This window comes from Heloderma suspectum, chromosome 10 (genome assembly GCF_057233095.1).
Source record: "Heloderma suspectum isolate Gila_16-S chromosome 10, 16-S_ref, whole genome shotgun sequence".
NCBI classification, from domain to species: Eukaryota; Metazoa; Chordata; class Lepidosauria; order Squamata; family Helodermatidae; genus Heloderma; species Heloderma suspectum.
The window spans coordinates 11,343,252-11,356,098 of NC_139467.1; the positions used below are offsets into that span (position 1 = coordinate 11,343,252).

General features: G+C 50.6%; 1 protein-coding gene across 3 annotated transcripts in view; it reads right to left on the bottom strand.

Moving 5' to 3' along the window:
• Positions 1–715: 715 nt before the first annotated feature.
• Positions 716–12,847, bottom strand: part of ERF (ETS2 repressor factor) — a 28,057-nt gene continuing 15,925 nt past the window's right edge. For 2 of the 3 annotated variants that reach the window (XM_084814343.1, XM_084814342.1), the window contains exons 2-4: positions 5,962–6,196; positions 3,704–3,819; positions 716–2,149 (exon numbers count right to left, since the gene is read on the bottom strand). In XM_084814343.1, coding sequence (XP_084670469.1) covers positions 969–2,149; positions 3,704–3,819; positions 5,962–6,196 — 1,532 coding nt within the window. In that variant the 3' untranslated portion in view covers positions 716–968. Of the gene's footprint in view, positions 2,150–3,703; positions 3,820–5,961; positions 6,332–12,847 lie in introns of those variants that run through there. The other variant, XM_084814341.1, reaches the window with a different exon arrangement.

Sequence of the window (12,847 nt, forward strand, 5' to 3'; positions counted from 1 at the left end):
ACACCCAAGCCCACTTTTTTGGTTACATAAAGCAATGTATTATGAAGGGGTTTCTTTGGAGGTCGGGGGAGGGGTGGGAGGAAAAGATCCCTCTTCTGCCACTGCTCTTGATCACAAGGTTTCACAAAGACATCAACTTACAATCTGGGGTGGGGGAGAAGAGAACATGATGAGGCGGCTATATTTTAAAGGTAAGACATCACTTATACAGAGGGTGGGCCTTTAAAACAGAAAGGGATATTAATTACACGCGTGTGCGCGCGTACACGTACACACACACACACACGCTTCTCATAGTGCTATTTGGATAGGGGAGTGAGATGGATGTGAGGATATATGGCTAATTCTCTTTTCAATCCTTTGGGGGATTAAAAAGCGTATTGTGCTTAAGCTTGCCAATACTGGGGGGGGGGGGAGAGATAGCTTTCATAAGACCACCCCTACAATCCCCCATGAAGGCAAAGAAGGAGTTTTTTTTTTTGGTTTAAAAAGCTACTCCTTATTTCTGTGGGGTTCTTTTTTTTTTTTAATTAAAAAAGGCCCTGGGGCTCTATACCTCAAAGGATTCTGAGGAAGTGGGGAACGGGGAGAAGAAAACGCTCTTAAAAGTTAAAATTGACGTGGCGTATTAATTTTCAGAAATCCCCCCACCCCCACAAGGAGTTTATATATATATATATATATATATATATATATATATTTATATATTTATATATTTATATATTTATATATGTATATAGACAAGTAAAAACTGTTCAATATTTTCCGCACCCCTAAATTTTTCTGGCTTCCAGAAAAGAAATAATAAAATTTACAGAGTTTCAGGATAAACAGGGACGAGAAGGTAAGGAAAACTGACAAAAGGTAAAAAGATAAAACTCTGAGTTAAGGCAGCAAAACCAGCCCCCTCTGCTCCCGTCCATTTGTCCGTCTGTCCCGGGAAGGGAGTGGGGCTGCACATCCCAGCTCTAAGAGTCCCGGTTCTCAAGGGTCAGTTCAGCAGTAGCTCGTTGGAGCTCTGTGCTGATCCGTCTGCCTCCTGCTCCTTCCACATGACTGCTGGCATAGTCTTCCCCTTTCACCTTCTTGTCGTCCGTTTCTTCGGCCCCCATGCCCGCTTCCAGCCGCTGATCCTCGCTCCAGCGGCGTTTGAAGCGAAGCTTGAGCGGGATGCATTTGCCACTCTCTCCAGCCTGGGAAACAGGGGTTGCCACTGCCCGAGTTTCCTCCTCCTCGGCCTTCTCCACTGGTGCAGGAGGGGCCTTGAAGACCTCCTCGTCATCCTCGCTGATGTCTGTGACCTCGACAGTGAGGTCCTCCTCTGACTCACCCTCTGAGATGGGCTCCACCTTGATCTGGGGGAGCGGCAGCTCTGCTGCAGACGTAGAGGCAGAGGAGGAGGGGAGGCCACTGCTGGATTCTCCTGGGGGCTGCTGCTTGTCACGGTTGCGACGCCCCAACGGTGGGGGCTGCAGCTTGAATTTGAAAGGGGTTGGGGGCTCTTCGGCCTGGGGGGGTGGGGGTGGGAGAGGGGGCTTCTCAAGGCGCTGGGGCTGCGGGATGACGATGTTAGGGTAGTGTAGGAAGGCCCTGGGACTGAGGTGGTAGTTATAGACGCTCTGGGTGTGGGCCTGGAGGTAGCGCTTCATGTCCTCAGGGTTGAAGGAGAAGTGGGAGCCGCCTGGATACATGGGGCTGAGGGTGGGCGAGGGAGTGTAGTTCATGTGTGTGGGGGTGAGGGGGAGGGCTGGGGACAACTGAGGGGGCAGGAGGGCAGTGGGTCCAGCCATGGGGGACACGGGGAAAGGGCTGAGGGGCTCAGGCACCCGAGGGCGAGGATAAACCCTGAAGAGGCTGTCATGGGCCAGGCGGGGGTGGCCAGGCACGGGGGGGCCACGGAAGCCAGCAGCCTCCCCTCCACCACGCCGCTGCTCCTCAGCCAAGGATTCCTCCACCTCCGAGTTGGCTGAGGTGCCATCGCTACAGTCGCTGACAGAGCCACGAGCCAAGCGGCGAGCCACGGCTGAGAAGACGCCAGGCGAACGCAGATCCTCGGCAGGCGACAGCACATCTGATGGCGTGGAGGGCGGGAAGCGGAAGTGGGAGCCACCCGAGGGCACCGGTGGGGCGCTCTGGGGCACTGCGCCACCTGTGGGCATGGGGAGAAGGAGTTAGAAAAAAATGACGTTCTGGGATGGAAAAAGAAAAACCTTGAGCGGTGTGAACTTCGCTGCTGCGTCCTATCGCTATTACGTTATATAGTGCCTCCAATACCAGAGGCAACATGCCTCTGAATACCAGTTGCTGGGGAACTGTTGCGCTCATGTTTTTCCTGTGGGCTTCCCACAGGCACCCAAGGAATTGCGAATTAGATAGCCCTTTGGCATCAACTAGCAAGGTTCTTCTTATGATCTTAATTGCTTACACGACCACTTCCCTCCCAAATTCCAGCATGAATATATTTCAGTACAAGGCAGCTTTCATGAGCCCATTGGCCTACCCAACCCACTAATGTCCCTTCAAGGGCAGCAACCCTCAATGGCAGTCTTCCCCAACTTGGCACCCTCCAGATGTAGTTCAACGCAACTGAAGGGCAACAGGTTGAGGAGGGCTGCTCCAAGGCCTCAGGCACAGGCGTTCCCTAGCCCTGCGTCCTTGGAAACATTGGGGATTGGACTTCACACATGTATTCTAGTTGGTGGGGAACATGGGTGGGAGGGTGCTGTTGTGCTCATGTCCTGCTTGTGGGTTCCTCGTGGGCAGCTGGTTGGCCACTGTGTGAACAGAATGCTGCACTAGATGGACCCTTGGTCTGATCCACCAGGGCTCTTCTTCTGTTCTTATGCATGCAGAACATGCATGAATAGTGATGGCCACCAATTTGGATGGCTTTAAAAGGAGATTAGACAAGTCATGGAGGAGAAGGCTATCAAAGGCTACTACTCATTATGACTATATATTACCTTCAGTATTAGAGGCAGTATGCCTATGTATACCAGTTGCTGGGGAACACGAGCGGGATGCTACTATTGCACTCATCTCCTGTTGTGGGTTTCCCACAGGCAACTGGTTGGCCACTGTGGGAACAAAATACTGGACTAGATGGACCTTTGGTCTGATCCAGCACAACTCTTCTAATGTTCTTAACATGTGGTCTTTAACAGACATCTTTCTTCCCACAGAAGAATACTGCACAACCTTCCTCAGAGATAATCCCCTTCCCATCGCACCTCTAAAAGAAGAATGGGTTACTGGGATTCCAGGGGTCCTAAATAAGACCTCTGATGCATGTTTTATCAGTAGCCAACACACAACCACCAGAAGACTGGGAGGTGGTGCATGCGTGCACGCGTGTGTGTGTACACAAAGCAGCACCACAATTCTTAGAAACATGGACAGATAGACACACAGCCCCCAAATTTCTGTATCTTGAAAAGTAACTGTTTACGATGTATTCCTCAGTGGTGACAACTTGCATTTAAGCTCAAGTTTCTCTGCCACTCTAAGTGTTGGAAGATCAAAGATGTCTGAGAGAAGAGGAGAGAGGATTGTCTAAAGCTAAATGTAAGCTGTGAAAGCTTCATTAAACAGACTGCCAAAGAGCTTTGGCTATGGGGCAGTATAGAAATAACAACAATAATATTGAAGGGCATGTATTCATGATACCTCCTCCCATTATAACCTGTCCCACCACTACACTCACCTGCCATGCCCATGTCAATGAAAGGGTAGTTGACCAGCACCAACTTGTTGAAGTTGAACTTGTAGGTGAAACGTTTGCCCTTGGTCTTGTGTAGGATCCGCTTGTTGTAGTAGTACCTGAAGGAGGACAAGGAGGAGGAGGAGGAGGGGGAGAAGTGTAAGATCAGTGACTCACAAGTCCCATTGAACACCCACTACAGAAACTCTTCAGGCTCTGAATATATGGTGGGTGGCCTGTGGTTCTTGCACAGCCTTGTAAGATTGAGTTTTGCAGCCTGAGCAGTTGCTAAACAGCAACTGTTCACATTCAGAAGAAACAGGTTTCTAGACCTTATGGCTGCACAGGAAATGTATCACAGGCTTGTAAATAACCACTTGCAGGGTTGCCTGGGGGAACAATGTCCTCATATGGTCGATTTTCACCATCCCAGCAGGCACATGGAAATACGCAGGCTAGTAATGTTTGTTGTTGTTGCTGTTCGCTATTCACGTGCAGCCAAGCTGTCCCTTCACAAGGGCACGTACACATCTCCCACCCCTAAAATAGTGGGGAGGTTATCTTCCTATTTTACAGATAGGGAATAGAGACAAAAACACAGATTTGCCAAAGTCCCCCTCTCCTACAGCTAAGGGCCTAGGATCTGAAGATGCTTCCTCCCAGCCCTACATCCTTAAGTACCAAAGCCCTACTTTCCTCCTCAAGAGCCAGGAATAGCAAGCAGCGACTCTGCACCCGCTGAAGCCGGACTATGTGGCCCAGCCCTGTACCGACTCTGCAAAGGGCAATCATGCTTGCTGTTGCTCTTGCCTGAAGGGACGTAGGAAGCTGCTTTATACCAGGTCAGACTACTTGTCCATCTCTCCTAGTTCCGTCTACTACTGACCAGCAGCACTCCCCAGGGTCTCCAGCAGAGGTCTCTCCCTCCCATCACCTGCTACCTGATCCTTTTAATGGGAGAAACTAGAGAGTGAACCTGGGACCTTCTCCATGCAAAGCACAGGCTCTGCCGCTCAGCCCTGGTCTCTACCTACCACCCACTATACTACCCTTACCCGATCTGGTGCTCTCCAGATGTGTTAGCCTGCAGCACATCTGCAGAGCACCAGCTTGGGTAAGGCTGTACTATACCAGGAAGCCCAGGCATCTTGCATTTGGACAGCCCAGAACCACTGCACATGCAAACTTGTGCATTGTGCCTCCGGAGCAACATCCTAATTACCTTCTGTTGTGTGTTACAACCCAGCAACGCCAACAGCAACTCTTGTTATGGACAGTGGAACAGATTACATCATGAGGCAGTGGGCTCACCCTCACTGTAAGTATTTAAACAGAGGCTGAGTGGCTATCTCTCAAGAATGCCATAGTTGCATTCTGCATTGAACAGGGGTTTGGCTTATATAACCTCTTTCGAACTCTTATAATACTATAGTTATTTCTGATGTGGGCTTTAAAAAGGTATCTTAATCTGTAGGAATACATCTAGTCTCTCCGTGATTTTGTTCACCTAACCATAGGAATACAGGATGTTCCCTTATTATGACCATCAGGCAAGCCACCCTTTCAGCCTCCGTTCTCCATCTCTAAGGGAGAAACAACAGTGACCTGCCTCACAGGGCTGTTGCGAGGCACTCTTCCCAAAAAAGAACTATGACCAGACATCCTACCTAGAGAATGAACTGGTGTAGTTCCAGACTAGAACTACACATTATGGTGGTCTGAGCATCTTGGAAGATGAGTGGAACACAACAAAACATAAGAACCAGAGGTATATGTGTTTACCACCTGTTCCCCTCCAGATTCTGCACCAATAAAACCCCAAATCAGATATATTATGCACATTTGCATATTTTCCACTATTCATTCTGCTCTGAAGATTCAGAAAACAGAATTTATTGAAAGTTCTCAGAGGCGAATGGACAAAGGATTTCAAGTACAGGTAGGTCTAGAAAAAGCAGGAGATGGCACCAGTAGGGGAGGGGAGGGCAGACAGTTTGGTATACAGAGACTGAAGCCCTACCCTCTGATGGCTCAGCCCCACCTCTGAGATTTCACCAGGTGCTACCCACTCACTTCAAATGCCATAAAGACTAGCGGCAAGCAATATTTAAAAACAACAAGACCAGAGGAAGCTGAATTGCACACCAGATATAAATCCTGCAGGCATGTAAGAGCAAGCTAAAGGGGGTGGAAAACTGGATTATTGGGGTCTCTCCTTCTAGTTTCGGCACCACTCACTGCCCTGCCCTTTCACAGCTCACCTCAGGGCCCTGCTCAGTTTGTCATAGTTCATTTGAGGCTTGCATTTCCGCACCCCCCAGAGCCGGGCCACCTCGTCTGGATCCTTGATGACAAATTCGCCGTAGTCCCCTTGCCAGGCAATGACATCATGGTATTCCTCTTTGCGCAGCAGCTCCAGGATAAAATGCCACAGCTGGATCTGCCGTGAGCCAGGACTCGACTCGGGCTTGTAGGCCCAGTCTGGGAAGGCAAACCCTGGCAAACAGAAGCATAGAGTTAGCCAGTCTGCATAAAGGCAGGGGGCGGGGGGAGGAGAGAATGCAAAGAAACGTTTTTTAAAAAGAAAAAATAGTTGGAAAAAGCTTCTGCCATTTCCCATACTCTGATCCACTTCCTGCATCCCATCGGTATGTGCTGGCAGAAATGCTCAGTGGTTAAACCAAGCAAGGGCTCCTACTCCAGCTCCTTTTTCTTCCTCACCCTACCTCCATCCAGGATGCAACTATGAGGGCGCATGGATTCCACCACTACCCCCTCCACACACACACGCTCCCCAGCGTGCAAAGGGAGGGAAAACAGGAAACCGGCTGCTGCCGCCGTCGCCGCCTCTCCCCTTGTGCAGCCAGGAGGCTGGGAGGCTGGCCAAGCCGCCTTGCGACTTCCAGGCTAGGTCTCAACCAGATCCTCCTCCAAGTGTGGGTGGGAGGGAGGGAGCAACCTAGCTTGCCTCTTGATCTCAGCCTCCCTACCTGGAGGGAAAGGGTAGAGAGCTGGCAGCCTCTGTTCCCAACTTACAGGAGTCTTGCCCAGGGGACACATACCTGGCCGGACACACACCTTTCAAGTATCTCTAGTGCCAAAAAATTCCCAGAGTAACAGACACATGAGAAAGGGAGTGTGGTGGGGTGGGGAGTAGAGAGAAAGTGAGGATCTAAGAGTTACAGCTCAAGAACTCTGGGAAAGAATCAGCTCCATTATGGCAGAGGGAAGCATCAACATGTTTGGAAGGGGGGGGGAAGATTCTTTGTGCCATGTTCTCACTAGGCAGGCTGGGGGGGGGCAGGGGGAGATGGTTAGTGGCTGAGGTCAGCAGCTCCCAGACAAGGGGCCCTTTTTTTCCAGCCACGAGGCAGCAGCCTAGCCCAACTCCAGAGCATTCCTGGGGGGGGGCACGGGGGGGAGATGCAGAGGCCGTCAGGAGCACTCCTTCCCTTAGAAACACACACACTATATGGGGCCTAGGAGCCAAAATGTCAGGGGCAAACTGGGTGGGGAGTGGGTGCGCAGAGGTCCCTAATCTTCCGAATACCACACAGGCCTATTCCCACACATCCTATTTCACCCAGGGACTAAATCTCTATTCACTCCCCTCCTTTGAGAGACAAGGTTTCTGCTGCCCTCCCCTGTCCCTCCATAAACAGGAAGTCAGAAGTAAAGACAATAGGCTGTTTCCCAGCATGCCCTGCAGCAACGTCTGGTAAATGGAGCGGCCCTTCCAACACACACAAGTCAGATATTTCGGGTTTAGGATTGGGGGGAGAAGACGAACCTACCCTTTCTAATTAGACAATGCATCACCGCCCCCTACTCCCTACAAACACAGTTCCCTCTAAATCCACCTATATTTATATCCCACTTTTTCTCCACAGAGATCAAAGTGCTATCCACGACTATGCTGTCTCCGTTTTATCCTTGCAACAACCCTGCGAGGTAGGTTAGCCCGGGAATGACGGGTCCAAGGTCACACAGTGAACTTCATAGCCGAGTGGGGATTTGGATCTGGGCTTCCCTGGTCCAAGTCCAAACCTCTGTCCACACCAGCTCTCACATTGCCACCTCTTACAAACAGGCCACTAGCTATGCACCCATGAATTGAGACATATGTTGCACCGCCCCTCACAAGGCCAGGGTATGTGTGGTACAGAACCCCTTCCACTTCTCTCCCACCCCCCTCACTTTCATATCTCCTCAGCTCAAATTGCTGAGCCTATGCCCAATGCCTTGGGGGAGGGGGTGTCTAAGCTTTGCGGGGGGGGGGGAGGGAAGGAGGAGGGGGGCTGTGGTTTCCCATTTCCCAAACCCCAGGCGCTCTGAGCCCATCAATAATTCAGGGCCCTGTAATGGAGGCCGGGGACGTGGGCGCCGGCTCAAGGGCATCGGCGGAGATCGAGCCATTAGGATGGTGATGTCATCTAGAGAGGGGTGGGAGGGCTAAAAAAAACGGCCCCACACCTTTCAACCTTCGGGGTGCCTCCAAGCCTCTATCATGTCCCCCCCTTGACCAGTAATCCACTAATAGATAAGTGACAGGGCTACAGTGTACCCCAGCCAATAAAGAGTTGTGCACCCTAACACAAGAGCAACTGAGCATCCTTCCTACTGCCTTGCTCCCTGGCACCACAGGGCTTTTACAAACAGAACCCCCCCCCCCAAAGTACCAGTCTCCAAGCAACAGGCAACAGCAAGGGAGACAGGCTAAAAATAAACTGGAGGAAGAGAGAAGAGACAGCATGAACTGGGCAGCACCCCAAGGAGAGGCAGCCAAGAGCACCCCACAACTGAACTGTATTAAGAACCCAGGCGATTGGGAGGTGCCCCATCCGCTTGGAACAAAACGGACCATGTAGAGGATGCCCGTATGAGACCCTTGCATAAAGACAACTGCCATGCTGCCCCCTCCTCCCCAGAGTTGGCCACATCTTAGTGCCACGAGAGTGGGGGTGGGGGGAGGGATGTAAAGTTTGGGGGCAAGTTTTTTGCTTCTTGGAACCCTCTTCATGAGAACAGAGGAGACTTCACCACAAGTATCTGCTTTGTATCACACCGAGTATTAAAGCACAGCACCTGTTAAGGATTGAGGACCAGTCACTGCTTCAACTACTGTAGGTGCAAATCTGGGATGGGTGGGGGGGAAGTCTCTCCCCCACGTTCCACATACCCTATAGTACTATCCCATGTTTTACCCCATCCGTGTTCCAATTCTTCCCCATCTGTACCAGAGTGGGTGGACACATCCCATCTCCCAGTTCCTGCTAGCTTGGGGGGGGGGGGGCACAGAAGGGAAAACAAGCCCCACTCCTCCCCCGGCTGCAGCATCTGAGTCAGCCCCACTCACACACACACGCGCGCGCACACACATGGGCTTGTTCTCACTAATTAGCAAGGCGGTGGGGGGAGGGGGGGTGGCTGTGACATCAGCCGCCTGCTGAGATCCAAACACAGCACACTGAATGGGCTACTGTTCTCAGGCTGGTGCTACCAGATACGCTGGTGTATTCTCCCCACCCCAGTAGAGTCCTCCTGGGGTGTAACAGAGACAAGGAGGGAGAAATTATTCCAAGACTCACATGACTATGACAAACCAGGGCATTCCAATCCCCCCTTCCCCCACATGTACACCCCAGGACTGCTCTGCATAAACTCAAGCTGAAGAATTGCTATTCTAGACATGGTTGCATACATTAAAATAGCAGCAGGTATACCCTGGGTTACCTGTGACATTCCCCATAAGTGTGAAGGCTGCACCCACTTGTCGAGGACGTGTGTCTGGTCCTACATGTGCATGCATGTGGTCAAAGACTGAAACATACAACTTGTGTGTGTTATCACGACTTACAGGCATGTGCAATATATAGGTGTGTGCACTTCTTAATTCCATGATGCGTGGACTAGTCCTCAGTGATACTACTGGACGTTTGTACAGCACCCAACGAAATGCTAGGTGCTGTACAAAAGAAAGTATTCCTGTAGTACTTACATGCCAAAGAAATCCCGCCACTAAACCCCCAACCTCCTTTGTATATCAGACTCCATGTGGGCCTTACAGTTTATGGATGGGGAGGAAATTAGGCTTAGTAGTCAACTCCTCTGTATGGGACAGTCCTATAAGAATGTTGACTGGACATCAAGGTGGTGTTGCTTATTTTGGAACAACAGGTGGTGGGAATATCACAAGTTTTCAACAAAAGATACAAGGCTTCCAAGCAAATCTGATCTACTCCTACTGAAGTGTGGGGTGCCTACTACGGGGACCGAGGTAGGCAAACTGTGTGGCAGAAGGTGGAACTGCTACAGGAGAGGGGGACTAACACCCTTCCATGAAGACATCTGACACATTTATGTTCAGGCTATGCAGGGGAGCAGGGCGGAGGCAGAAGAGAAAAAGGCAGGATGGCATTACTACTGCCCCATTCCTCAAAGGAACAATCCTCTGATTAACACTCATCCCAGCCACCCTGTCCTAGCTCCCTCACACTGATCCGGCTGCAGCGATGTAATCTTCCAGGGAAAGGTTTTTATGTAGCTAACGCCCCGCCATAAAAAAAATAAAACACACACACACACACACACACAGTGTCTGCTCTCTTTTAGCCACAAAAGTTCTATTTACAATCAAAACTCACAACTCAGCAATCCAGTGATGAAGCCCCTCTGTTCAGGCCCTATCCTTACCTTCTAACTCCCACCACAATGGAACACCCACAGGGCCACTTTTTTTTGAGGGGCATGGAAAGCTTCTTGCATGTGATCCCCACACACACAATAATTCCACCCCTTCATCCACGGTGGCAAAGGCACAGATACCTCAGTGAGACCTTCTAGATTTGCTCGCCCACCCGCACCCCCCGTGCTGTTGCCACCATGTCTCCACCAAGTCAGCTATCTCATGTGCCAGCCCAGAGAGGGAGGCAGTAAAAACCACCGTCTGTTGGCTGGCACTGCCCCCAGGCCTGGCACGAACCAGCAGCAGCCCAGTGCCAAGGGATGGAGAGGGAAGGGAAGACGAGACACCAACAGTCCCTACCACAGAGAGTATGACAGGTCTGTACCACCCACGCACCCTAAGCCATATCCTCTCCTAAACCTCATGGAGGGAGCGTGCGTGTGATCCAATCTCCCCAGTTCTCCTGTCCCAGTCTTTTATGAGTCCCAGATGCCTCACCAATAAGACACTTATTCAAATGATTTTCTCTGGCCCTCCCTGCAACAAATCTAAGAACAAGACTCCACATGCCTTCATGGCAGGAGTTAAGACAACCCGCCACACAGCTCCACAGTGGGAGGGGAGCCAGCGGCCTCAGTTCTATCCCAGATGGGGAGGAATCACCTCCCACCCTCAGAGCATGCCCCAGTCGAGGGGCTGGGAGTAAGATGGGGCCTTGCTTTGCTGAGAGGTAGAGCACATACACAATGCATGGAGTGTTTGCAACCCCAGCTCTGGCTTCCAACTTTCTTTGCAGGAGACTCCTCCGGCCAAGCCCGGCCCTCCACGCCCCCCTTCGTATTTTCCACTGCTTCCTAAGAGAGGTGGGGGGAGTGGGTGTGAGTGTGTCTGGAGGCTGAAACTGCTCCTACTTGCCAGAGTTTAGTATTTTTTTTTATTTCAAAGCTCAGCTGAAAGGGGACTCCATCTTAAACACACTTTACCTCCTTTTGTCTGGTTTACTAACTCCAGGCTAGCTCTGCAGAGCCCTTCCCTCCCCCTCCTTCAAGGAACTATGGTCTATTTTGGAGAAGGTGCTCTATGGTTATTTGCTGAGGGATTTCCTGGAAGATAGCAGAAAAAAGAAAAAAGGGAGGGTGGGGGAGAGAAGAAAACTGGAAATTAAGTTGATATCTCTTTAAATCACCCCCCCCCCTTTACACACTCCAAACCACACCACCCCTGTGACTAATCCCCGGAGCCAGAAGCTAAAAGGGCTGGAATTCAATCCCAGCTTCAGAAAAAAAAACCCTTAATATTACATCACTCCCCAATGCCAACAGCTTCTTAAAGCCGCATGCACAAGAACACCATTCTCCAGCTTTTAGCAAGCAAGTGGGGTGAGGGGGAAAGGAGGGGGGCATGCTAGTGGAAGCCACATCAGAGACAGTCTGCTTGCAGTACGCCAGCAAGGGGTGGGCAAAAATGAGCCAGACAACTATTCTTCCCCCCACCCTCACCACACACAGAAGCTATGGCTGAAAAACAAAGCATTAAAAAAAAAAAAAAGTTAATATGTTTAAAACTCTGGAAAAATTAAGTGTAGCTGTTGGGACCTGGAACGATACCTCATGCATGTGGGAGATTCCAGCATGGGGGCTAACGCTGCAAGGTTTTATTTTGTTAGTGGTTTGGGCGAGGCCCAGGAATTATTAGTTTTTTGTTTGGTGTGTTGTTGTTTTTTTTAACAGACGCCCAAAGAAAAGAACTTTCCCAGAGTTTAAGGGAGGGTGGGGGGAAGTTTGAAGCGGCCTCGATTACTGCAAAGAGGAGGTGTGAGGGGAAAGACAAGTCTGAACAGAAGCAAGAGGCACTTCAAAAAAAAAAGAAAAGAGACACACAAGATTCCAGGAGACAGACAAGCAGGCTCGGAACAAGGGGGGGAGGGTGGCGCCAGGGGGGATGGTGTGGAAGCTCTGAACAAAACCAGAGTGAGACAGAGGAAGGAGAAAGGGGGTGAGAAGAATCTGACCCCTCCCCAGAGCCTCTGCAAGATATATATATATATATATATATATATTTATATTTTAAGGAACCATAGCATAGCCACCTCCTCTCTGAAAGATTTCTTAAGCCGTTTTCAGACTGTTTCTCCACCTCCTAACGCAAATTCAGCTTTGTCTCCTTCTTGCCCCCTTCCCCCCTTTCTAAGAGCAAAGTCCACCAAGACCCTGAACACTTGCCCTCTAAGGAAGCTACTCTGAAGCCATTTGAAAATGCTCCCCCACACCCCAGTCCGGCTTAGTAAAAGTGCCCCCCCCCCGCGCCACATATGTAAAGCCCTGCCCAATTAAAGGCGGCTCAGTTACTCCCCCTTTCTCCCAGCCCAATAAACTGAACTAAGGCAGGATTTGCATCTAGGATTTCTTTGATTTCGAGGAGCAGGAGGGGAGGGGAGGGGAGGAAAGAATTCTTCTGCAAAG